This window comes from Chinchilla lanigera, unplaced genomic scaffold (assembly GCF_000276665.1).
Source record: "Chinchilla lanigera isolate Chin_1 unplaced genomic scaffold, ChiLan1.0 scaffold00015, whole genome shotgun sequence".
In the NCBI taxonomy this organism is placed as follows: domain Eukaryota; kingdom Metazoa; phylum Chordata; class Mammalia; order Rodentia; family Chinchillidae; genus Chinchilla; species Chinchilla lanigera.
The window spans coordinates 28,530,122-28,553,571 of NW_004955416.1; the positions used below are offsets into that span (position 1 = coordinate 28,530,122).

General features: G+C 41.6%; 1 protein-coding gene across 1 annotated transcript in view; it reads right to left on the bottom strand.

Annotated features, from left to right (window-relative positions):
* Nucleotides 1-23,450, bottom strand: part of Tarsl2 (threonyl-tRNA synthetase-like 2) — a gene marked incomplete in the record, with an annotated part of 44,822 nt that overhangs the window by 20,893 nt on the left and 479 nt on the right. The window contains 9 exon segments of the mRNA XM_013512618.1: nt 4,674-4,772; nt 5,640-5,786; nt 6,921-6,999; nt 9,459-9,523; nt 10,890-11,007; nt 13,261-13,382; nt 16,187-16,310; nt 21,197-21,390; nt 22,494-22,565. Coding sequence (XP_013368072.1) covers nt 4,674-4,772; nt 5,640-5,786; nt 6,921-6,999; nt 9,459-9,523; nt 10,890-11,007; nt 13,261-13,382; nt 16,187-16,310; nt 21,197-21,390; nt 22,494-22,565 — 1,020 coding nt within the window.

Sequence of the window (23,450 nt, forward strand, 5' to 3'; positions counted from 1 at the left end):
GATCTGTTAGTATTTTCCTCCTTTTATTTCTAAAAGAAAAAAAAAAAAAGAAAAGAAAAAGATGGCCTAAGGGCATCACAAGAAACAGCAAGTCTCCACCCTTTGCAGCCTCAAAACTGCAAAGGTGAAAGACCTTGCTTTGAGAAGAAAGCCGCTGAGCGCCATGTTCCAAAATGGAGGCAGCGGCCGCACCAGGTTCCAGAATGGCGGCAGCATAGAGGATCTGTTCCTCAGAACTGGATTCAGAGTGCCCAGCAATCCTGGCACTAAAACTTGGCTACTGCTCCAGGTGGCAGCAGACCTTGGCATCATCCACGCGGCCCTGGCTTTAGGTGCATGGAGAATGCAGGAGTTCTGAGGTTTAAGAGGCTTCCACCCAGATTTCAGAAGGCCTGAGAGGCCAGGCAGTGTGCCCCTGAGAGGGCAGTATGTGAGGCTGTGAATGTGAAGCAAAAGGTGCACTGGAGACCTCAGAAGTTTAGAAAAGCCAGGACTGTGGATCATCTAAGGAAAGCTGCAAGGAGGGAGCAAAGCAGGCCTAGCAGAGAAGCCATAGGAGCTGTAACCACCAGAAGTGCCACAGGGGTGGACTCATGCAAGCCCTTTGGAGCTCACAATGTGACACAAGTTGCTTCAGATGCCGCACGTGGAACTACAGGACATAACGTTAGCCCTGCTGGATTTTGGACTTGCTTTGGTCCCAATGCTCTGTGTCCCCCTGTTTGTACCTTTTGGAATGGTACTGCTTATTTTGTGCCATTAAATGTTGGAAGTGTTTAACTTTTCATTTGTATAGGTGCTCACAGCTGAGAGTTTGCCTTACATTTTGGGGGAGACTTGGGACTTGGATTCTTCAGCAATGCTGAAACTGTCAGGACTTTGGCAACTCTTGCAGATGGACTAAATGCTGTTTGTATAAAGGGATGGACATGAGTCTTTGGCGGGGCCAAGGGTGGAATGTTATGGTTTATGTCTGTGCGTCCCCCCAAAGCCTCATGCGGCCATGGGGCAGGCTTTGAGTTTGATTACGGGTGTGAGAGCTGCACCCGCCCTGGGGTGGATAGTTAGCATATGTAAGGGAGAGGAAAAGAGTGCTTGAGGCCATTCCTCCCCCATTCCTCGCTGGTGTGTTGCTTGTTGTTTAGCTGTGTTCTGCTGCCCTGAGCTGTAGCTCTCTGGCATGTGCCAGTCTGCCTTGTAATCTGCCAAGTATGGACTGAAACCTCCACAAACTGTAAGTGAAATAAACCTTTCCTTCCTTAATTTTGGGCATCAGGTATTTTGTTCCAGCAACGAGAGAAAAGTAACCAAGACAGTAACCATCACAGTTAAGTATGCCTGAGTTAGTCTGGGGCAGGGTGGGCAGTGGCAAATGCAGAAGAGCCAGCATGGACATCCCTTGTGCCTCTCAGCACATATTTCTGTACCTTGCTTGGATGATGCCACTTGTGTCCTCACACAAGGTCTCATCCACTACTATATCAGCATGTGGTTGTTATCAGTTTACTTTCACCTAAAATCCACATTGTGAATTCAGCTGCCATCAGTGTTCTTCATGTGAGAATATGGGGAAAGAAATAATCAGGTGTAACTGTCCCATCCTTAGCTTCAGTGGAAGCTGCAGAGTTGTTAGCATGAGTCTGCATTGGAAGGCTGAAGAAACTGGGGACCAATGTTCAGAGAGGACGGTAAAGACTGGAGCTTTTTAGAAACATGCATACTTCCCTCTTCTTTTCCTTTTTTATTCCATCTAGGCTAAACGCTAGTCGGCTGATGCCACCCACATCTGGGGTGGGTCTTCTCTCAACAGTTTGCTGTAAAATCAAGTTTCCTGCCTGCCTGTTCAGCTGGGAGATTAGTCTTCTTCTGCCCTTGGACTTTGGTTTATGCCATCAGCTCTCTGGTTCTCAAGCCTTCCAGCCGGAGACTAGAATTACACCACCAGCTCTCCTCAGCCACCGGCCTGCATTTGCCAGATCATAGGATTTCTCAGCCTCCATAATTATGAGCTCAAAAGCACCTCCCTCTCTCTCTTACCTATATATCTTATTGGTCTGTTTCTCTGAAAAATACTCACTAGTCTACTTGCCTTCTAAAGAACCTTAATACTTGCCTTCTAACTAGGTTTGACAAATAAGAAGTTCCAAAAGGATTCAAAAACAGAAGAGAGAACAAAGTATTTATGCCCTTCCCTACTCCTTCCTGGCCTTGGGCTTACTCTACTCCTGGCTGTGTCCTGCAGTTACACCTCTGCCAGGTGGCTTCTCTTTCATGGCTCCAGCTCTTTCTGGGTTCTGCTATCATAAATACTTCTCTGAATTTCCTCTTCAGGCCTAGTGGTGGAATGTGAGGGATTCCTGCCGATGGTGGTCCTGGGTGCTCTACAATCCCTTGTCAGACACCTAAACTGGGAAGATCCCTCACTAGATTCCTTCACTAGACTCTCCCCAGTTAACACCTTTGAGTGTCTCTGTCAGGACAATCTCTGCACAGAAAGTACAAGTTCTGAGACTTTGCAGGTCTGCAAAAAGATCCACAGGGTTGTGGGAGAGGAAGCAGACACTCTCCATATGGGTTGCTAGAGTAATAACAACAGGAGCAGAATTGATTTTCCTTCAGTCTTTTGGAGCTGAAGAGCCACAGACTCACCAGACTGTCAACTGGAAACCCCAGAGGCTCATGTTCTAGAAACAGGCATCAAAGAGAATTAGGCTGATTCTCATTAAAATGGAAGTCCAGCCTAACCCAGATCAATCCCTGATAAGAATGACTGATCAATCTTCAATCCTGGCAGAGCTGAAAGCTCCAATGAGAGATAAAATCATTAGCTGTTCTACAATTACTTTTATATAATAAAAAATTACTAGATGTGGGGAAAAGAGGCAAGACCATGTAACTGAAAACAAGAGAAAAAACAGTTCAAGTCCCGGGATATTTTTTAGGCATGGAAGGACAGTTATCTGGGAATTCAAAGTGCCCAACCTCATCCACATCTGCCAAATATCCTCATTCCAAGCCTCAAAGACCCACTCCTTCCCAACAAACGCCCTTACCTTAGCATTAGAGACCACTGGGACTGTGTATTTAAATGCCTTTATATCTGCAACCCACACAATCAGGCCTTGAGCCTAATCGTCAGCCATGTCTGTCTGGCATCTATAAAAGATAAAAGAGCCCTTTAAGGCTACCACAAAGACTTTCTGTTTATTCTGTACCCATTCCACCCCGAACTTTGAGAGTTCCAGGTGCCAGGGGCTGTGTTGATTTTCTAGCAAAGATAACACATCTAAAGCAGCAGCTGTGATTGGTCACCACCACCTGCCAAAATCTCTGATAATCTTCAGTGACAGTTCAAGTCTCATTTCTCTGCCCTCTGTTCTACTATTGCCTCATACAGGCCAATCCCTGAAGTATATGGCAGGTGACAGGACACAGAGGTCAGCGTCAGGCTCCAGGGACACAGTGCAAAAAGAGAAGGGTGGGAAATAAGACAAGGAAAGCAAACAGGAGACGCAGCACATGCCATGTACCCACTTCTCAGAAAGTTCCTGACAAAAGTGGTTTCTCAAGTGAGAGATGTGACTAGAGAAAGAAAAGAAAGATAAGGATCAGGAAAGAAGGGATTCACAACAGGAGAGACGGGAGGGAATAGCCAGAATGCTGATGAAAGGAGGTCCTAAGACATCCATTCACAAGAGTCTTAGTATCAAGTTTGTTCTGGAGAGAAAGAAACAAAAAAAGTATTTACTGAACAACCACATAAACCACTGCAGAATATGCTACAATGAGTTTTAGAGTTTTTGAGACTGTTTAAGGGTAAATTAGTGATAGGCACATAGAAATCCAAAATTTTAGGGACCAGTGACATGCTGCTTAATGACAAGGATACATTCTATGAACTGCTTCATTAGGCTATTTCACTGTCATCATAGCATGCAGTTTCACCAACTAAGTTGACTACAACAAAATAATCTCATGGGAGCGTAAGATTGCCCATTATATCACAGGCAATACAATCTAGTGATAACACAGTAATATATGCAATCTGTCCCTGGCTGAAATATCACTACGTGGTACACGACTGCCACTATTAGTTATGGGAAAGGGCAAGAATGAAAATGTAACCCTAGCAATGGTATATACACAGGTCACCTCCAAACAGCATCTGTGTAGTCCTCATTATGTGAGCACTAGTAACTTTCCGGTCTATAAACTTATATTACAGATAGGCACTTTACACAATTGTTTTTCCACTCTTCTCTGAAGCTGCCAAATCACCTGGGAGCCCTGTCACAGACAAGAGAGGAGTACCAGTGGCCCCTGGGCCACCTTGTAAGAATCGATGCTTCACAGTTCAGCATCTTGTGCCAGAAGACACTTTCTCCTTCTCTCTCATCAGGAGACCCATGTCTTTTCTAATATGTCTCTCTATATTCTACATGCTCTAGATACTTATCAAGACACTAGGTACATTTTATGAAATCTAAGAACTCATTTAGGGAAAGAAATCTCCATGTTTTTACTGGAAGGTACAATCTGATATTTTGCTTTTAGGTTCAAAATTCTTATTACATTACTAAAATAAAATTAATGGCAACACTTCACCATCTAATTATAAGAGAAATCATAAAGCACAGTTGAATAAGAACAAGATATGTTAAGAATTAACTTACTCGTATGAAATCCGTAAGTGTATTATAAATGAAAGTTCCTCTAGGAAGAAAAAAACAACTTCCAGGACTCAGATCATGGAAAAAGAAAAGCTCTTGTTCCTAGATTGAAACAAAAATATACTTCAAATTTCATCCTTTGTTATTAATATTTCTCACACATACAATACACTAAGAATAAAACATGTCATACGCAGTTACCTTCCCATCTTCTAACAGGCAGGCATTCCAAAGCCCCTCAGCACCTATCTCTAACTATGTGATAAAGCATGTAAAATTACGATTCATATTTATGATTACTTCGCACTGAACGTGGTTTTACTGGCATCTGTTGTTATTTACCGTTAGTTTTCTTATGTGACATTTAGGACATGGATTTCACATCAAAGTAACATGGTAAAAAACTCCAGAAAAGTTTACCGCAGAGGTGGCTTTAATTGCGGATGATCATTTTTGTGGCTGTTCCCTACAGAGAGTCTGCCTGGCACTGAGCACAACATCTAGTTCCTGTCCTCACAGCAGCCCTGCAGACCACTCTGTAAGATACATGAGGGCAGGGAGTTTCCCAGGTGGACATGGGCCCATCACAGATCACAGTGGTCAGTGGCAGGACTCAGATTAAAACCCCTAAAAACCTGTTTTCAAATCTCATCCTTTCTACAGAATGCCTTGCCTCCTAAATATGAAGTGTGTTATCAAGTGTACACAATCTTAAAAACTTTATTCATATATCATGATAAGAAAAGGGGGCAATTTTTTAAATCTTATAAAAGATACAGGAAGGACAGTGCTTAGAAGACATCTAAGGTATTAGCATGAAAGAATGCAACAGCAGTCAATGAATAGCAGCAAAAAAGAAGACAAGGAAAATGAAATATTATTTTTAAGAGTTAGTTGCTATGAGATGTAATCATAAGGCAGCAGAAAGGCACATTTGTGTCTCAGTAGTGATGAGGACGTGAGGCACACCTTTCCAATTTTCCTGTGATCTCGGTTCTTGGCTTCCTCTTGGAACTTTTCCCACATTTTCATCATTTTGTTATCAGGAAAGGATATTCCATAGATCCTCTGCAATGTTTCCATTTCAGGATTGCCCTCCCAATATGCTGAGGAATTCTAAACATCAAACGATTTTGATCAACATATCAAACATTGGGTTACATGTAAAACCACCGTTAATGACATACAAAATTTTCCACTACATATCCACATTGCTAACTTAAAGAAGACTTTCTGTACTGCTGGGAAGAATGTGAATCGATTCTAATTAAACCCTGCCAGCCCAAATCACACTACTGATCAGTAAATTATGTAAAGAGTCTGCTGTGGATTCCAGGAACAAAAAGAGAGAAATGGAGAGGGAGGGTTGACCAGCAACTGTGTCACAAGAGGGGAGCAGAAGAGGCAAGAGGCCCAGGAAAGGGAAGACTGGCCTCGCTGGTCTATGGCTTGGGGCAAAGGGCATTAAGGGGAGAAGCTGTCATATGGGACCACATTCTATATGTGAGAAAACTAAGGCCAAAAAAGGCAAGGACTACGAGTTAGCCCTACACTTTTCGATTGCCAAAGCAATGTTTTCTCTATTACACCATCACATTCCCTTTTGTTTTTTCATTTTCCTACAGGGCATTATTCTCATAGTAGACTGATGTTTTTGCTCACATTAAACAACCCAAGAAAACCAGAGTACACCTGTCTCTTGGATTCTGCAGGGGATTAGTCCCAGACTTCCCAAGGATACCAAAATATATGGATGCTCAAACCCCTCATATTAAATGGCATAGCATTTGCATAGAACCTACACACATCTCTCTGTATAATTTACATCATTCCATATCACCTAATATGAAGTACAGGCTATGTGTACATTTGCTACATTGTATTGTTTAGGAAAGAATGACTCAAAAAACTTGCACATGGTCAAAGTATTTTTCAAATATTTTCCACAGTTGGTTAAATCCAGGGAATTAAAAACCATGGGTAGAGAGGGACAATTATATACAAAGCAAGATTCTGAAATACTGTATGAAAAAGAAATGCATTTTAGCATCTACAATAAGGCTAAATGATAAACAAAGACTATATACAGTTTTCTAATTATAAAAATTCTAAAATACATTACTTTTAATCAAATAAGACTAAAATATTTATTATGCCCATATGTTCAAAGTATAAACATATGACTAAAATCCCCTATCACCAGTTTACCTTAAGTTTACTGCATTTACAAATAAAAACATTAATCCTTACCTTGAAGATTTTTATGCTTTTAATTTTTCCTGTGTGTCTTACATGGGGGCCTTTACAAAGGTCAATTAGTGGACCGCACCTGTAACGAAATACGAGGCACATGCTCACACAGTCGTCGCTTTCTGAACTCCTCATTATAAGCCATATTCTCATCTGTTTTAAGTGAAGGGTTGTACTTATGTCTATGTGGTAAATAAATTTTTAAATTAGGGTCAAGGAAAGAGGCAATTCATGTAGCCTCAGATCCCAGCCTTCCCTCTTTTGCTAAAATTCCAATACCACAACATATCCTCTGAAAGAAAATGCATATAGAGATGCCACTTTTAACTGTCACACCCCTAAAGCTCTCAAAAAACCTCCCATTGTCATAAAATCAAAAAGCCACCCCTCTAATTAATTAATGATGCTCTAATTAATTAAACTAATCCCCCGTACTAATTTTCAGGACTCAAGTTATCTGCAATTTACTCACAACACATTAAGTGGAGATTTTACTTTATAAATGAATGGCAAAAGAAAATAAAAGTAAAAGTAAAGAAAAAAGCAAATGTCAAGGATTTCTTTGCTTGTTTTAAATGCTGGTTTTATGATGAAATGCTTCACTGTTTCTCATTCATTAAAAGAGAATGTGACTTACAATGCAAACTTCAGACAAGAGTTAGGATCACTATTAAAACACTCCAGGCTATAGCTGGGGTTTTGTTTGCATATACAATGAATAAGGATGCCCAAATTTTAATAAGCATGGATTTTTTTCAAGTATAGAAATATCAATAGAGTAAAATGAGAATAATGTAAGATGAAACGTTACTTATCTTAACCAACCTCAGTTGGTTACTTAACCAACTGAAGGAAAATTCAGTAAAGAAAGTGGTGCTTTAACTATCCCAACCAATTCAAAATATTTCTAAAGTTCATTGGTGAAAAAGTTAAAAAATTACAATAAAACTTAAAAAAAGACTGGCTACAGAGTAGTAAATAAAATGATGCTCTAAACATGATAATGTCAACTCTTTGAACAAGCAGGCTTTTAACCCTTTGCTTGAGGTTTTACCTAACACTCAAGCATGCCAAAGGAAGGCATGCCCAATCAATATTCTCATCTTTAAATAATCCCTTAGAAGAAAAGATTTTTTTCCCCAAAATTAAATACAAACTACTCAAATTCATAGGAGAGAAGAAGTGGTTTTTTTTTTTCGTTGTTTTACTTTCAGTTTTTTGAGACAAAGTCTTACTACACAGTTCAGGCTGGTCTTGAACTCACTACCCAGCCCAGACTGGCCTTGAATTCACAGCAATCCTCACGCCTCAGCCTCTCTAGTGCTGGGATTGCAGGCATGTACCACCATACCTGGCAAGAAGTGTCAATGTTAAAAGCAAAAAAGTATCAATCTTGATGTAAGTACAGTTCTTTAAAAAATAAATCCCCAAGTCAAGAATTAGAAGTCAGAAATTAAAAACTTAGCTTATCTTTTCCATATCTTCATTTTTAAAAAAAATTTAAAAAGGTTATAGTAACATTATAGATGAAAACCAGTAAAACCTTGTCAGGTCAAAGCAGAGTGGCAAAAAATAAGATAAATATGGTATCCCACAGCAATGTCAGAGGGTAATGAGCTCATGTTATAATTTAACAGCTTTGCACAAAGGAGATACAACTGTCCTGCAGAGTACAATTAAACCAGGGAACCGTAAGTACTTGACCGAGAGAGTGATGATAGGATAGGACCATGAGGGCCCCAACAGCAGGAACACATAGAAAGGGGGAACAGCAGTTACCCAACGGGGCAGTTTAAAAGGCTGGTAAGTACAAAGGGGCTCAGGAGCCTCATATTAAACACAAAGAACTAAGGGATTCTGGTACTGAGTTCACCTCTTACCATCTGACCCTTCTTCCACTTTGCATTACTCTCCTACAGTCTCCTCACGGATACCCTACTAACACATGAGGGCTGCTGCATTAGGGCTGGGTGATGGAGCGTGCACTATGAGGCAGAAGGTCTCTGTGTAAGAAGAGGGGCTGTGTGGTTCCCACTGCCACGTTAACAAGAATGTGGAGCCGGGCCTGTGATTACAAGTTCAAGCCCACCCCAGGCAACTTAGCAACTTGGCCAGATCCTGGCTCAGAATAAAAGATAAAAAAGGCTAGGAATATAGCTTAGTACATAGGGGTTCAGTTCAATACTCAACACCACTAGGGGAAAGAAAAAAAAAGAATGTGGAAAAAGGAAAGCGAAAGCCCTTTCTTTCTCTAGTATCTCCTCAAAATGTAAGGTACTGAGTTGACAAGTCTCAGCCTGGGAGGAAGATCTTATTACAGCTAACGCCCAGAAAATAAAAATTGAGTCTGTACCATCCTGATAACTACAAAGGAGAAAATAAGAATTTTCTCTTGGGGATAAAACTTTAGGGCCCCTAACTAAAGTAGCAATCAGCTATGAAACTTTACCAATACGCCACTACTCAGAAAATAAAATGTGCTTCTACTGCTAATCCTTCAGCCTCACCATAGAGGGGCTCTAACTTACACACACAAACCTGTACACGGTGGTAGTTGGTGTGCTGACCTTCTCCTTCAGAATCCGGCATTTAAACTTATTGTACTACAAAGAAAGACATGTACATGTTATTGCACAAAATATGTGAATGAAAAAAAACTCTAGTCTTTACAAGAACCAGTGAGGATGTCTCCTGTGTGCAAAGGACACAGGGAGCCACAGCCTAGAGCCACACTGTCCAGTGTGGGCCTGTAGCCCACGTGGCTAATGGACACTCAGATAAGCTGTGAGTGCAAGACCTGAGAGGTTGGGTGTGTGTGTGAGGGAAGATATAAAATGGCTCACTAGTTATTTTTTACACTGGCTAGCTGTTGAAATGAGTTTTACTGGGTCCATTTTTATAGGGTTAAATAAACGTATTAAAAATTAATTTCACCTTTGTTTTAACTTTAAACTGTAGCTGCTACGACAACACATGTGGCTCAATTTGTAGATTCCCTTATAGTTCTAGTGTATAAACTGTTGTAGAAGATCCAGTTTTAACTACATGAAATAAAATTCTGACAGGGGCTGAGATGTAAGATGTATCTCAGTCCACAGGGGCAGTGGAGGAGAATGAGGTGTTTAATGGGAAGATGCACAGCGGTGACGGCTGCACAATGTGAATGTATTTAATGCCACAGAAATGTACACTTAAAAATTGTTAAAATGGTGAATGTATATTATACATATTTTGTCACACAAAGAAGAGTAAATACAATTGGCACTGAAACAATTTGTTTTTCTTTTATAAATTCAAGCCCACAAAACTATGATACTATGCTTTTAAAATGTGTTCTCTGAAATGTATGATTTAAAACTAAAATTAGGAATATACTTAAGGAAACTGGTCAGAGTAATACGAAGGGAATATTAATGTTTTACACAGTTTACTGCAGATAGAAGTCTTGTTTTTGCTTTGCTAGAGACTGAACCCAGGGCCTCAGGCAGGCTCTACAACTGAGCTAAACTCTCAGCCCCAGGTTAAAATTTGAAAATAAAATTAAGAGAAAATGCCTAATTTTGTAGGAAATTATACACACTGTTGAGTTCAGTAGTCAGATTTTTTTTTAGTTTAATAAGGTTAATTGGTTTTATGCTCAACTCTAGAAGCAAATGACACTTCACTCTATAAAATAGAAAAAGTATTCCCTTAGTAATAAGTATTCAAAATTAATCAGATTTACAAACATATATATGAAAATTATATACCTGACCCTTAACCTATGTCCACCTGAAATTTCTTAGGGAACAGATGAGGAGGGATGAGGGAAACAGCACAGGGAGTGACTAGAAATAACCTCACCCAGGTTTCTGAACTGTGGGACAATGTAGTGAGCAAAAGTCGAATTGTTTTTGATGGTGGATGAGCTGGTTAACCGCCTTTATATGCCTAGTAAAAGGGTTTTATTTTAAAGTTTTCCCAGGTTACCTTAAACATGTCCAGGAGAGTTTCCCTGCTGACTTCCAATCTTTCAAAAGGCTGCTTTTCTTTTATAATGGTTTTACATATGTTTTCCAGGGCTGCCAACTCGGTGCTGGACACTGCTCTAAAAAGAAGAGCCCCAAAGAATCAAAACAGGTCTCCGTACACTGTGCGTTGCCCTTCCTCCTCCATGCTAGAGCCTTCACCACTAGTTGATGCACTTTCTACACTGAAATGTTTTATTGTACCAGGGCTGCAGAGAGCCACACACTCACACACATAGCAGGTTTTTGTTTTTTTTTTTTTTGGCAGTGCTGAGGATTGAACCCAGGGCCTGAGCGCTGAGATACATCTTACATCTTCAGCCCTTTACTTTTGTTCTGAGACAGGGTCTTGCTGAGTTACCTTTCAGTCACTCTTGTTGGGACTCACTCCCCTCCTGCCACACTTGCCTGCATGCCATTCCTCAAGTAAGCCACACACACCCCAGAGGCCCAGTTGTCCTCCTCCCAATGTCCGCAAACACCTTGGCAGTTTCCTCAGGGCTTGATTCCCCCTCCATTCTGCTTCAATATCACTCTGCTCTTTCTTGATCACCTGCTTGGCATGGCGCACACCTGCCCACCCCTGCTTTGTTTTCCTCCATACATTCACCATCACGTGATGGTAGATGGCTGTTTGTTTACAGTGTGCCTTCCCTCTGCTGTCAGCTCCATGCGGACAGATGGACTTGATCACTGCTGAGTCCCCAGCACCAAGGACACAGCAAATGAAATGAACGGGATGAATGCTGGAGTGTGGTACCAAGAGATGATGCTGGGTATGACACTGTGGCATGGTAGATTCTCTGGAGTGCAAGACTGGGGAGCTGATAGCCCCAGACGGGGGTTGATGTCACCAAGACATGATGAGAGGTTTGGAACTCTCAGTCCCTAGCTTCAGAGAGGGGACAGAGGCTGAAGACTGAGTTAACTGAACATCAGTGGTCAGTGATTTCCTCAGTTGTGCCCACGTTACTAAGCCACACTAAAATCTCTACATAACATCCCGAAAGCTGCCAGGCTGGTGAAGACATCGAGGTGCTAGAAGGTGGTGCAGCAATGGGGAGCCATGCCCCATTCCACACACCCTTTCCTGTGCCTCTCTTCCTTTTAGCTGTCTGGTATCCTCTGTAACACTCTTTATAATAAGCCAGTAGATGTGAGAAGTGGGCCTTCCCCAGTTCTGTGAGCCAGTCTCACATGTTATTGGGCCCAAGGAGTGGCTTGTAGGAACTGACCTATGACAAGTGGGTCAGAAGTATGAGAAGCCTGGACTTGGGGCTACATTATAAATTGGGGCAGTCTTGTGGGACTGGGTTTAACCTGTGGGGTCTGTGCTAACTGGATAGCTGGTGTCAGAATTAAACTGAATTGCTGGACACCTAGGCAGTGTCCAGAAAGTTAGTGAATCAGTTGTTATATGAAAAAACCCCACACCTTTGGTTTCAGTAGTGTTGTAGATAAATGCAGTTCTTAGTTGTGAGTAAACATTGTTCAGACTGGACCAGCCTGTAGCTACAGACTGCTGCTTGCTCAGCTATGGAGTCACTGAGCAGGGAGGAGGTGACAGGCAAAGGCAAAATGAACTGTATGTGTCCAGGCAAGAGACGTCACGGATCTAAGTTAAGACAGAAGTGAGAGAAGATGAGGACAAGGATTTAGGAGACAAAACTGACAGAACCAGACTAAGCTGCGGGAAGATGGGGTGGTAGTGAGGAATATGAGGGAACTGCATGGGCCCAGGGTTTCAATTTTGGCAGCTGGCAGTATCTTTAAGAGCTATGAGGGGTACAGGGCTAGGCAGCTGCTAATGATTTCAAGCACATGTGAGACTTCTACCACAGCACCTTTGATTACCATGGGGCAGAAGTAACTGCTCTCTAAGAAGTAAGCTGTGATTCTATTCTAATTAGTATCATGCTCTAGCAAGTCTTATATTAGATAAGTAGTACATCATGTCATTCATTCCAGGGAAAAGAAGGAAAACACTGGGCAGTTACCCTTGAATCCAAACTCTTAAAAAACCATTTTCACAAATGGTTAACGAATGTACGGTCACATTACCCAACAGAGACTAAGTTAACATGCGACCATTATGAAACAATGAAACAGGCCACGCATGGTTGCGTATGCCTGTAAGCACAGCACTGGGAGGCCGAGGCAGTAAGATCACTGCAAGTTTTAGGCCAGTCTGGGCTACAAACTAAGTTCAAGACTGGCCCTGAACAGGAGAGCAAAACCCTGTCTCAAAAAAACCAAAAAAAAAAAAAAAGAAAGAAAAGGAAAGAAAGAAGTATAAACACACTCATTTGGAGGCCAGTATTCAGTAATGTTACCTGTCTTCAATGAACATGTCATAGTAAAATCCATTTTCAATGGGTGGGCCATAGCATAGGTGGCCTCCGTAGTAGAGTTCCATGGCTTCACCAAGAATATGAGCACTGGAGTGCCAGTACACCTGCAGGGGGTGGGACAGAGAAGTCCTCAGCAACCAACATATGTCACGTGACATGTTGACACGAATAAGGAGATAAACACCAAGATATCTGAAGGACAATCTTCAATGCCTACTTGGAACAGAGTATTTTCTGGGCCTTTCTCAGCATTCACCCAGAACCACTTGCTCAGGTTGCCTGCTCTGCTGAGCTCTGTGGTGATAGCACAGCTACTCCACCATTTCCTTCTGTGCGTGTAACTATGGGGAATGACACTGTCCACTGCCAACAGCAAGCCACATGGAAATGTGACTAAGTCCCAGAGTGGGAGGACAGCTGAGGAGTGCCAGATGCCAGTTCCCTTCCTTTTCCTCCAAGGTATGCTCTAAGGGCCGGATATGGACAGCCAAGTGGCTGCCTGGGATATTACTAAGTTAAGGAGACCTTGCATCTCCATCATGTCTTCATGCATATTCAGCATGTGACTACGGAAGTCTGCAAGATGACTCAGAAGGCAAAAGGTGTTACCCGGGGAATGCCAGATAGCTTCTCTTGAGTAGCATGTATGTACATGGTTAAGTCATTATAGTGCTAGGGTGGGCTATCGGCCCTTCAAGTTCATAATGTGGATTTGGCCTCAAATTCCTAAGGAATTAGATTTAGTTTATGGGCAACTAAAGTTACATTAGCTGCGTTTATGATAAAGAATCTGTGTTAGTTTATGGACAAAGTAAAATGAATCAAGACACCAAAAAAAAATGTAAGTGCCAAAGGTGAGAGGCAACTGGTCCACTGGCAGCACCTTCTTTCCCTTTCTTAAATGGGAAACATTACAATTAGGAAGCTGTTTGATAAAATAAATTGGAACAGAGGGTGTTAGGCAACTGAGCAGCTATGTACAATCTTGACCCAAATAGGCTGGGACATGCACTGCCAACAGACCCTGAGCGACAGTCCTTGGGACCAGCACCTCTCCTCTGGATGCTGTGAGGATGCACAGGCTGGCTGCCAGCATCAGCTCAAATCTCTCTGGGGCACTGTACACATTCAGGTATTTGTTGAGCCAAGCACTGTTTTAGGTGCTGGGGAGACAAGTGTGCCACAAATATACATAGCCCCTGCCCTCAAGCACTTACAGCCTACTGGAGTACAGACAGGTGAGGGCTGTCTTGGTTACTTTTTTCTCATTGCTGGGACAAAATATCTGATGCCCAAAATTAAGGAAGGAAAGGTTTATTTCGCTTACAGTTTGTGGAGGTTTCAGTCCGTACTTGGCAAGTTATAAGGCAGAGTGGCACATGACAGAGAGCTACAGCTCATGGCGACAGAACACAGCCAAAGCAACAAGCACACACCAGGGCAGAATGGCCTCAAGCAGCCTCTTCCTCTCCCTTACATATGCTAACTATCCACCCCAGGGCGGGTGCAGCTCTCACACCCATAATCAAACTCTAAAAGCCTGCCCCATGGCCGCATGAGGGTTTTGGGGGACACCCAGACACAAACCATAACAAGGGCACAGCCAGAAGATTAACAGGGCTCAATAATAAAGAATAATAGTAAAGATCCTACATTCCCAGGGCTGCAGTCTGGCCTGTGTGGCTGATGTGTAGGGGATAGGACAGAGGTGCTTGGAAAGATGGAGAGGTAAGGATGGGCCAATGGCCATGTAGCCCATGGGAAGAAGCACAGGTTTTATTCCAAATACAACGGGAACCATTTGTTTTAAGCAAAAATAAATAAATAAAACAAACTCAACAAATATTTTGTTTTGCTTTTTTCAGACAAGGTTGAAGCTGACCTTGAACTCACTATGTAGCCCAGACTGATCTCAAACTCATGATGATCCTCCTAGCCTCAGCCTCCTGAGTGCTGGGATTACAGGCATGTACCATCATGCTGAATTTGCCAGTTTGTGTTTTTAGAATGCATGTGAATGGATTTCAGGGGAAGAAAAATAGCTTCTGGGTCAGTGGCATAACAAGCCAAGGGCATATTTGTATGGGCAGTGGCCATGGACCTATAGAGAAATAGAGAGGTTCCAGATGTTAGTGAAGTCCAATCTACTGGGCTTTCTCACACACTGGAGACCAGACTAGTTAAAGAGCTGAGAGTCGACAGTTTAGAGACTTGAACCTTCTCAACCACTTTTAGACACAGTACAATTAACATTGTATGATTTAGCTATTTCACTGTTATACCTCACATATTTTAACCAGAAATTATGACACAGTTCTTGTTTACATGAAAAAATTAAGAAACTTAATATAAGCATAACAGTTATGTAAGCTAAGCTAACCATGGGTTGAATTTTTATGAAGGTAATGGGCCACTTGAAAGGGAACTGCAAAATTAAGGTGACAAAGTATGTCACAGACCTAAATTAAAATGTTGCATTTATTTTATAGAAAATTATATAAGTAAATATTTAAAGAACGTTTGAGTGTTCATAATTTTTTCCCAATTCTCCTACGCATATTATATTATAAAATAGAAGCATTTTTAAATGTTTAATAAAATTCATTTCAGATAAACACTGATTTACTGATTTAATAGCTAGGGCATTCTAACTTAAGGAAATAATTGTTTTAAGATATGATAAATATGGACTAATTAACTATATATCTATACATACCTATATTGATCTATATATTTGCATATATACATTCCACAAATGCTTACTAAATATCTATTAAACATCATTTCTAATTTTAAATCTGAAAAGGCAAAACAGTCCATCATTCTTGACTCTGCTCTCTGGCTTCTTCCAAACGTAGTTTACGGTATAAATCCCCAAAGCTTAGTAGGTTGGTTTTTAAATACTTACAGCTTGAGCCTCCTCATTATCAAACATGAGCAGCTCGAGAGTGGAATCTCCTTCCAACGGGCGGTCGAGGTCCCACAATTCCCCATTCACTTTGGCTATTACTGTGTTTTCTGCCAGCTCTTGACTAGTAAGAGAAAAGCCACCTGGGAGTTAACCTTATTAGAAGAAAAGATTCAAAAAATTTCTGGGGTTTTTTTTCTTTAAAATGGACAGAATGTACAAATGTAAACTAACAGGACAGTTTTATCTTGTAGCAATTATTTTCCATGTAACATCTATGTTTAGTACAAAATTCTTGGAAAATAAAATAAAAACAACAAATAAAATTAAAACCACATATAAATTTCATCACTCAGAAATAACTTGGAACACTTTGGTATATGACTACCCAGTCTTTTTTTCTGCACTGGAAATTACCCTCCTCCTTTTAAGAAACATGGCTGCCACCATAATTTCATGGCCTCTTTGTCCACCACCACGCCATCAGGCAGACTTCCACAAGCATATTCATAGTCTCCAAGAAGCATATTCACTAACGAGGCCTCCATATCTGCACACTGAAGCCCCTTTTAGTTTTGCTGTCATAGAGCAGAGGGCAGACATTCACCACTTGTACCTCTGCATTTTCTGTGAGTAAATCTGTGAAAGCAGAAACCACTAGGTTAGTGTGCCCGAATGATTTCTGACAAATATCACGTAAGTGTATCTCCTCGCACCATGAAGATTTTTTAAACCTTTGTCAATGTGATATTGAAAATTATTGTTTTGATTTCTTTAACGATTAATTTTAATTTTGATGACTGGTCCATTTCCTTTGGCTATTTTTTATCGAAGTATTTGGTTTTTTACTTTTTTTGGTGTATCTTTTAAGTATCACTTACTGTTTGAAAATTATTAACAAAAATAAAGTTAAGAGAAGAAACCTGGTAAATACAGAAAATGACAAAGAAAAAAAAAATCACCCACAATCCTACCACCTAGAAATTACTGTTAATGTTCTGCTCTGTATTTTTCTGCAACTTCTGATATACACATCAGTATAAATTACTTAAGAGCATTATTCTGTATTTTGTATTCTACTTCTTAAAATCAACAATAAATCACAGCATTTTCCTTAACAATAAGCTTCTAAAATGTGATTTAATTGTTGCAGGGAAACCAAGACTTGCTGAGCATCTTGTTCCTTGTGGGTGTTGTTGTTGTTTTATTTGGGCAATTACCATGTTGCAATGAACATTACTGAGCAAACATCTCAGTACCCAATTATTTTCTCAGGAAAAATTCTTGAAGTAAAACTACTGCATCAAGGAAAATGCATTTTTAATATTTACATGGGAATTATACTGCCAAATTCTCCTAATAGCGAAGGTGCAGAAGTACCCTGTCTCTGCTCTTTAAGCACTATGAAATAAGATCCTCTCCACAATGCAATGTTTTAATTGGCATTTCGGTGATTAACTTGAATAGCAGTACAGCACCATGGGTAACAGTCCATGCTCTGGCATGAGGCCAACCAAGATGAAACACTGGACAAATTACTCAGTTTCTCTAAGCTTCAGTATTCTCATCTACAAAGTGGGGATTATAAGAGCCTCCTCACATGTATAATGAGGATTAAATATGATTATATATGTTAAGAACTTAATGCTAGGTATTATTATACTAAAGTAGAATAATTTTCATGTTGGTAGCTGTCATTGAGAAGTATCCTTCAAATCCACCCTTGTCTTTCTCTACACTAATACTCTTTGAACCTTCCCTGAAGTTAGATGTGGTCATGTGCTCAGGACAGCAGCCAAGCAACACAAGCAGAACTGAGTGGTGACTGTATCTCAGCCTAGAGACACTGGAGGATGCTTCTCCACTCTCTCTCCACCTTCTGTGGAGTGAAGCACATAGGTGCTGTTAGCCCTGGACTTCAGAGATAAGTATAATGCTGTAAAGGCCCAGTCACCACTCGGAAGGAACTTAGGTCCCCAAATGACCGGGTGTAGAAGTACTGGCCTGCTAACCTGGACCACCAACCTCCAGACTGGCTAGTGAGAAAGACTCTGACAACATTTAAGCCACTGAGTTTTTTGTGGTGTCTTTGCTGCAGCATCTAAGCCTATACCTTAACTACTGTAGCAATAAAGACCTGCTAAGTAATAAAATATGCTCACTGGCTTAGTAGTGGGACAGTGGGCTGCAAGAAAATACTTAAGATGTAGATAGCCAATACCCTTGTTAAGGCATTACAAAATATTTGATAAAAACTTGCAAGACAAACCAAGTGTTATAGCAGCACATGAGGAAGCAGATACAAGCAGGTAGAATGCTGGCATACACCGGCTAACTCTTGTTGCTTTCAGCAAGATAACACTGGAACAGGATAAGCTCAGCTGCAAATTATCTAGGTCACAAGGAGGGATGGGACTGGGTTTTCCACGGGAGGCTTCCTCTCCCTGTGATCTAAAATTGAACTTGACTGAGAGTTCAGCTATGTGGAGCTGGGCATAAATGGAAAGACGGTCTTCTGTTCTGAACTGCAGGAGGGCTGGGCACTGACAGCCCTTCTCAAAGGCCACTTGTAAGGACACACAATAGGGGAGAGAGGAACTGTGAGAATTAGAGAGCAAAGGTGCTGCCCTCCCACACGTCGCTGTTTCGTATGATCTCAGTCCATTCAACTGAGGGAAAGAGGAATAAGCCAACCACAAAAGCCACGCAACAAATGGGTGAGGAGTCTGTCTAGAAGGATTCTTTAAGGGAGATTACCTTCATGTGGAACTGATTAGCAGCTAACAGACCAGAAGCCCACTACAATGAACTGTCTGAGGGAATCACATCGCCAATCAAACTACAAGCCCCTCTTACAAATAGCTGAGACCCTCTGCCCTTTACAGGGACCTGGAGCCCCCAGGAGTGCACCTGCAAGCCCTGGGCTGTGCATAATGTACAGCCCGCAAGAGGACAAACCTTCCTGCACTTTAGACGTAGGAAACAACTATGAGCTTCCCAAAGACAAACTGAGGGCCTACAGAGGGCTGTCCGGAGACCAGAGAGCTGCTTTCAGAGAACAGAGGGTGACCAGACGGCTGACTCAAGCACTAACTGTGGGTGTCGCCACTGCTGTGGGCAGAATCCAGTGCTTTCTGCGCACCACGTCTGCTGTGTGTCTCCTCTTCTTCGGACACTTTAACTGTGACTGTCTGTGTCTGCAGCACACATGTGTGGTATGAGCAGACTCATTTGTTAGTCTGTTGTTGGGATGCAGCAGTCAGTGATGGGGCATTCTGCACATCACTTGGAAATCTTGATCTTTACGCAATGTATGGTGCCTGATACTGCCTCACCTGGGTAAATGTAAGATACTGGAAAAAGATCAACCACAGATAGCTGATGCTGGAGGGGTGGACTGGGACAGACTGCCCACCATCCCCTAAGCCATTCTTCTTCAGTGGGACGCGTGCTGGTCAGTAGGAGCTATATTTCCATTCTCTTTTATAGCTAGGTGAGGCACGTGACTAAACGTAAGCTAAGAGGACATGAGTGGAATCTGAAGTATGCTGCTCTGACAACTCAACCCTGAAACATCACTGTTCTTCAGCCTTCCTTTCCATCTGCAGGCAGGTCTGTGGATGGAAACTGGCTTCTACTCCTAGACATAAACAAGCCCTACCTAGGGAATGAAAGATCACCAAGACAGACAGAAGCTGGGTCCATAAATGACTGCACAGACCAGAGATGTCCACCAGTGTCTACTGGCCACTTTTAGACAGTTGTGAGATAATCTGATGTCTGTCTTATTCAAGCTACTGTCTTTAGAGATCTCTGCTGGAGCAGTTTAGCCTAAGTCAGTAGCTCTTAAACTTCAGCTTGCATCAGAAGCCCCTGAACGGGTCATGAAAAGACAGCTGACTGAACCAAGAGGTTTGACATAAGGTCCAAGAATTTGCTTTTTTAACAGGTTTTCAGGTGATCATGATTGTGCTGGCCTGGGAAGCACACTTTGAGAACCACTGACCTAACACATTTAACAGGCAGCCTGACTCCTGGAAAGAAAATATAAACTTATGTTTACTTCAAAAGTCATTTTATCCTCCCACATTATCTCTCCTAGAAAACACGGAAACAAGATTGGGAAGACCATTAGGTACATGATATGACAGGATGAAACAGAAAAACAACGTTATCCATGTTTTTCAAAAGAAACCTGAACTGTGGAAACAGTTTACTTTTTAAGTTTACTCACATGGAGTTTTGAGCTATTGCTTCCATATAATGTGACTGTATTTAATACTAGAAATTAACATTGATAAAAATACTGTAACTTCACTAATGTATCTAATTTCCAGAAAGGCCAAAGTACTAATCTAGGACTGATAATAGCTTTGACACCTAAATCTTCAATCTATAATTAAAGACCTATAAAAATTCATGAAAAATACTTCATGATGAATGTGATAGTTAAGCTTAATTATCAACTTGGTTGGCTTGGGGGCTGCATAGAGATTAGTAAAGCCTACTTTTGGGTGTGTGCGTCTAGGTGGGCCATGAGGATACAGCCTCGGAGACTAGATTTGGTTCCTGGCCTCCCTCATCTCTAGTACTGATCCCTGCTTTGCTTCCTGGCCACCATGAACTAAGCAGCCTTGCTTCGCCACACCCTTCCACCATGGTGTTTCCGCCTTGGAGCAGCCAACAGGGATCAAAACCTCTGAAATCATGACCCAAATAAGCCTTACATCTCAGCAGTGGGAAAGCTGACCAACACAGTGAATAAAGTCAGTCCAGTAACATGGCCTGTAAAGGAGTACTGATTTTTTCCCATGTAGTTTTACTGGAACTTTAGACTTTAGAACTTTTAATATGGAAGATATTGCGTTCTGACATTTCATTACTTGTTTAAATGAGAAGGCAGAGAAGAATGTCCATTACATTTAACTTATTCTCCTAAACAAGAAAAAAATATTTTGGCTAAGAAAACATTTTCAAACTATGTACGTGTGTGTGTATTTATTTATTTACCTGATCTCAGCAGCCACTTGGTAAGGCGTTGTTTTCCACACTTCCCCTCTCACTGTTTTTCCATCAGCCATTCTCACTGTGATCACATTGCTTGTATTCTCCTTTTTTTCATAAATAGAAAGTAAGTGCTGATGATCTTTCTTCACTGTTTCAAATAGTTGCAATCTTTCTTTTATGAAATTTGGTTGTTTCACCTGAAAATGGTTAAAATACAATGAGGTTAAACACGCACAGCCCATGCTACTGCCAGCTACTCAGCTCTAAGTTCCACCCCTCAGTGCCTTCTTAGAATACCCAGGTCTAGTCTCCATCTCTCTATACCCCCCTCTGAAGACTCCCCTGCACTTACCTAACTCCTTCCTAGCTCTACCGACCCAGGCCTGACTCAAAGTGCACCTCCTCTGACTACCACACCAGCAACGCTTCCCTTCTGCACTGTTTACAGCACGTGTATGAAGAACCACACAATACAGCATTTATTTATATACAATATCACTCAACAGCCACGGGGACTTGATCACTGACCGTGGACACCAAAATCTGAGGATGCTCAAGTCCCATACATAAAATGGCATAGTATTTGCATATTAACCTATGAAATCTTTCTGTATACTTTATCATCAGATTATGTAAAATACCCAATACAATCTAAATGCCACGTAAATAGTTGTAATATTGAGTCACTTAGGGAATAATGATCCAAAAAGGCTGCCCATGTTCAGCACAAAAGCATTTTTTTTTCCCATTTTCAATCCACAGTTGGTTGAATTCATGACTGTGGACCCTACAAATACAAAGGGCCTCCACACCACTCTGCCCTCATTTTGCCTGCATATGTCTGAACTCCTTAGCAAAAGCCAGACTGATCCATTTGCGGTAATATACTACACCTTTCTTCCCATCAAGTGTTAATGCTCAAATAATACTTTCTGGTTGTTTTAATAATTCATACTTAAAACACAGAGTAGCGGGGCTGGGGATTTAGCTCAGCGGTAGAGCACCTGCCTAGCAAGTGAAAGGTTGTGAGTTCGATTCCCGGTACTGGAAACTGCCCCCTCAAAAAAAAACAGAGTAGCTTGTTTCCTTAACACAAAGGAAGAGCCTTGCTATCTCAATTTAAATAGACTACAGAGCACTTTAAGCTATGTGGCTAACTCTTGCCTCATATCTAAGGTTTTAAATATGCTGTGTCCCAAATAATAATTAAATTAGTAATTGCATTCTTACCAAAGATCCTCTGTGCACACTTTTAAAATTACAGGTGGTATTTTGTATTATTTCCATACCAATGACTTACCTCACTGTCAAGCCCATTTTCTTTTAATTTCTTCTTTTTAGTGTCCTTTTCTTGGCTTTGACTAGGAGAAGACTGAAAAATACATTATAAACCACTTACACAATTGCAAGTAAGAGCAACACATCCGAAGCTGAGGAAGGAGGGGCCCCCGCTAGCAGTCTGCAAGTGCCACCACCTATCACCCTCAACAGGCAAGTCACTTTCCAGGGCTCAAGCCTTCTTGTCTATGCATTTCATATTCTTTTGTTTTGTTTTGTTTTGTTTTCCGGTACCGGGAATCGAACTCATGACCTTGGGCTTGCCAGGCAGGCGCTGTGCCGCTGAGCAAAATCCCCAGCTCCGCATTTCATATTCTTGGCCATGCACACTAATCCTTTCAAAACTGCCCCACTACACTTTAACAGATAGTGTCCCTGGGAAAATGCGTGACTGCTATCAGACACTTATCGACGCACTACTTCACAAAGATGCTGCTGGTGTCCACAGTTATCACTTGGCCAAAAACTGAACATGCCCGTCTGAGGTCTTGAGGGCTTAGTATGTTACAGGAAGATACCTTTTCCCTTAGTGATCTAAAATATTAAAATACTGTATTAAATAATGTGAAATATATAAATCTCCTCTCAAGACAGACCATCGAAACAAGCAAACAAAGCAAAAGCACGTGTCCGACGAACCAGCCGACAGAGGAAATCGAAGCTGTTAATATTTCTGGCCCAGAAAAGAATAAGGAATTTTAAATATCCCAGTGATTTTTTCCCACAAACGAAAATGCTACTTCTGCCACTGAGAAAACTGTGCAGCGGGTTATCTGCTGTAAAGCGGGGGAATTAAACCCCTGAGGTCAATTTGACGCTTGCTGGGAACGTAGCTGTTTCCAAGCCCGGGTCGGACGCGCAGACCCCGGCAGCAGCGCGGGGCGCGGGGCTGGCCGCAGGCGGGACAGGCGCGGCGGGG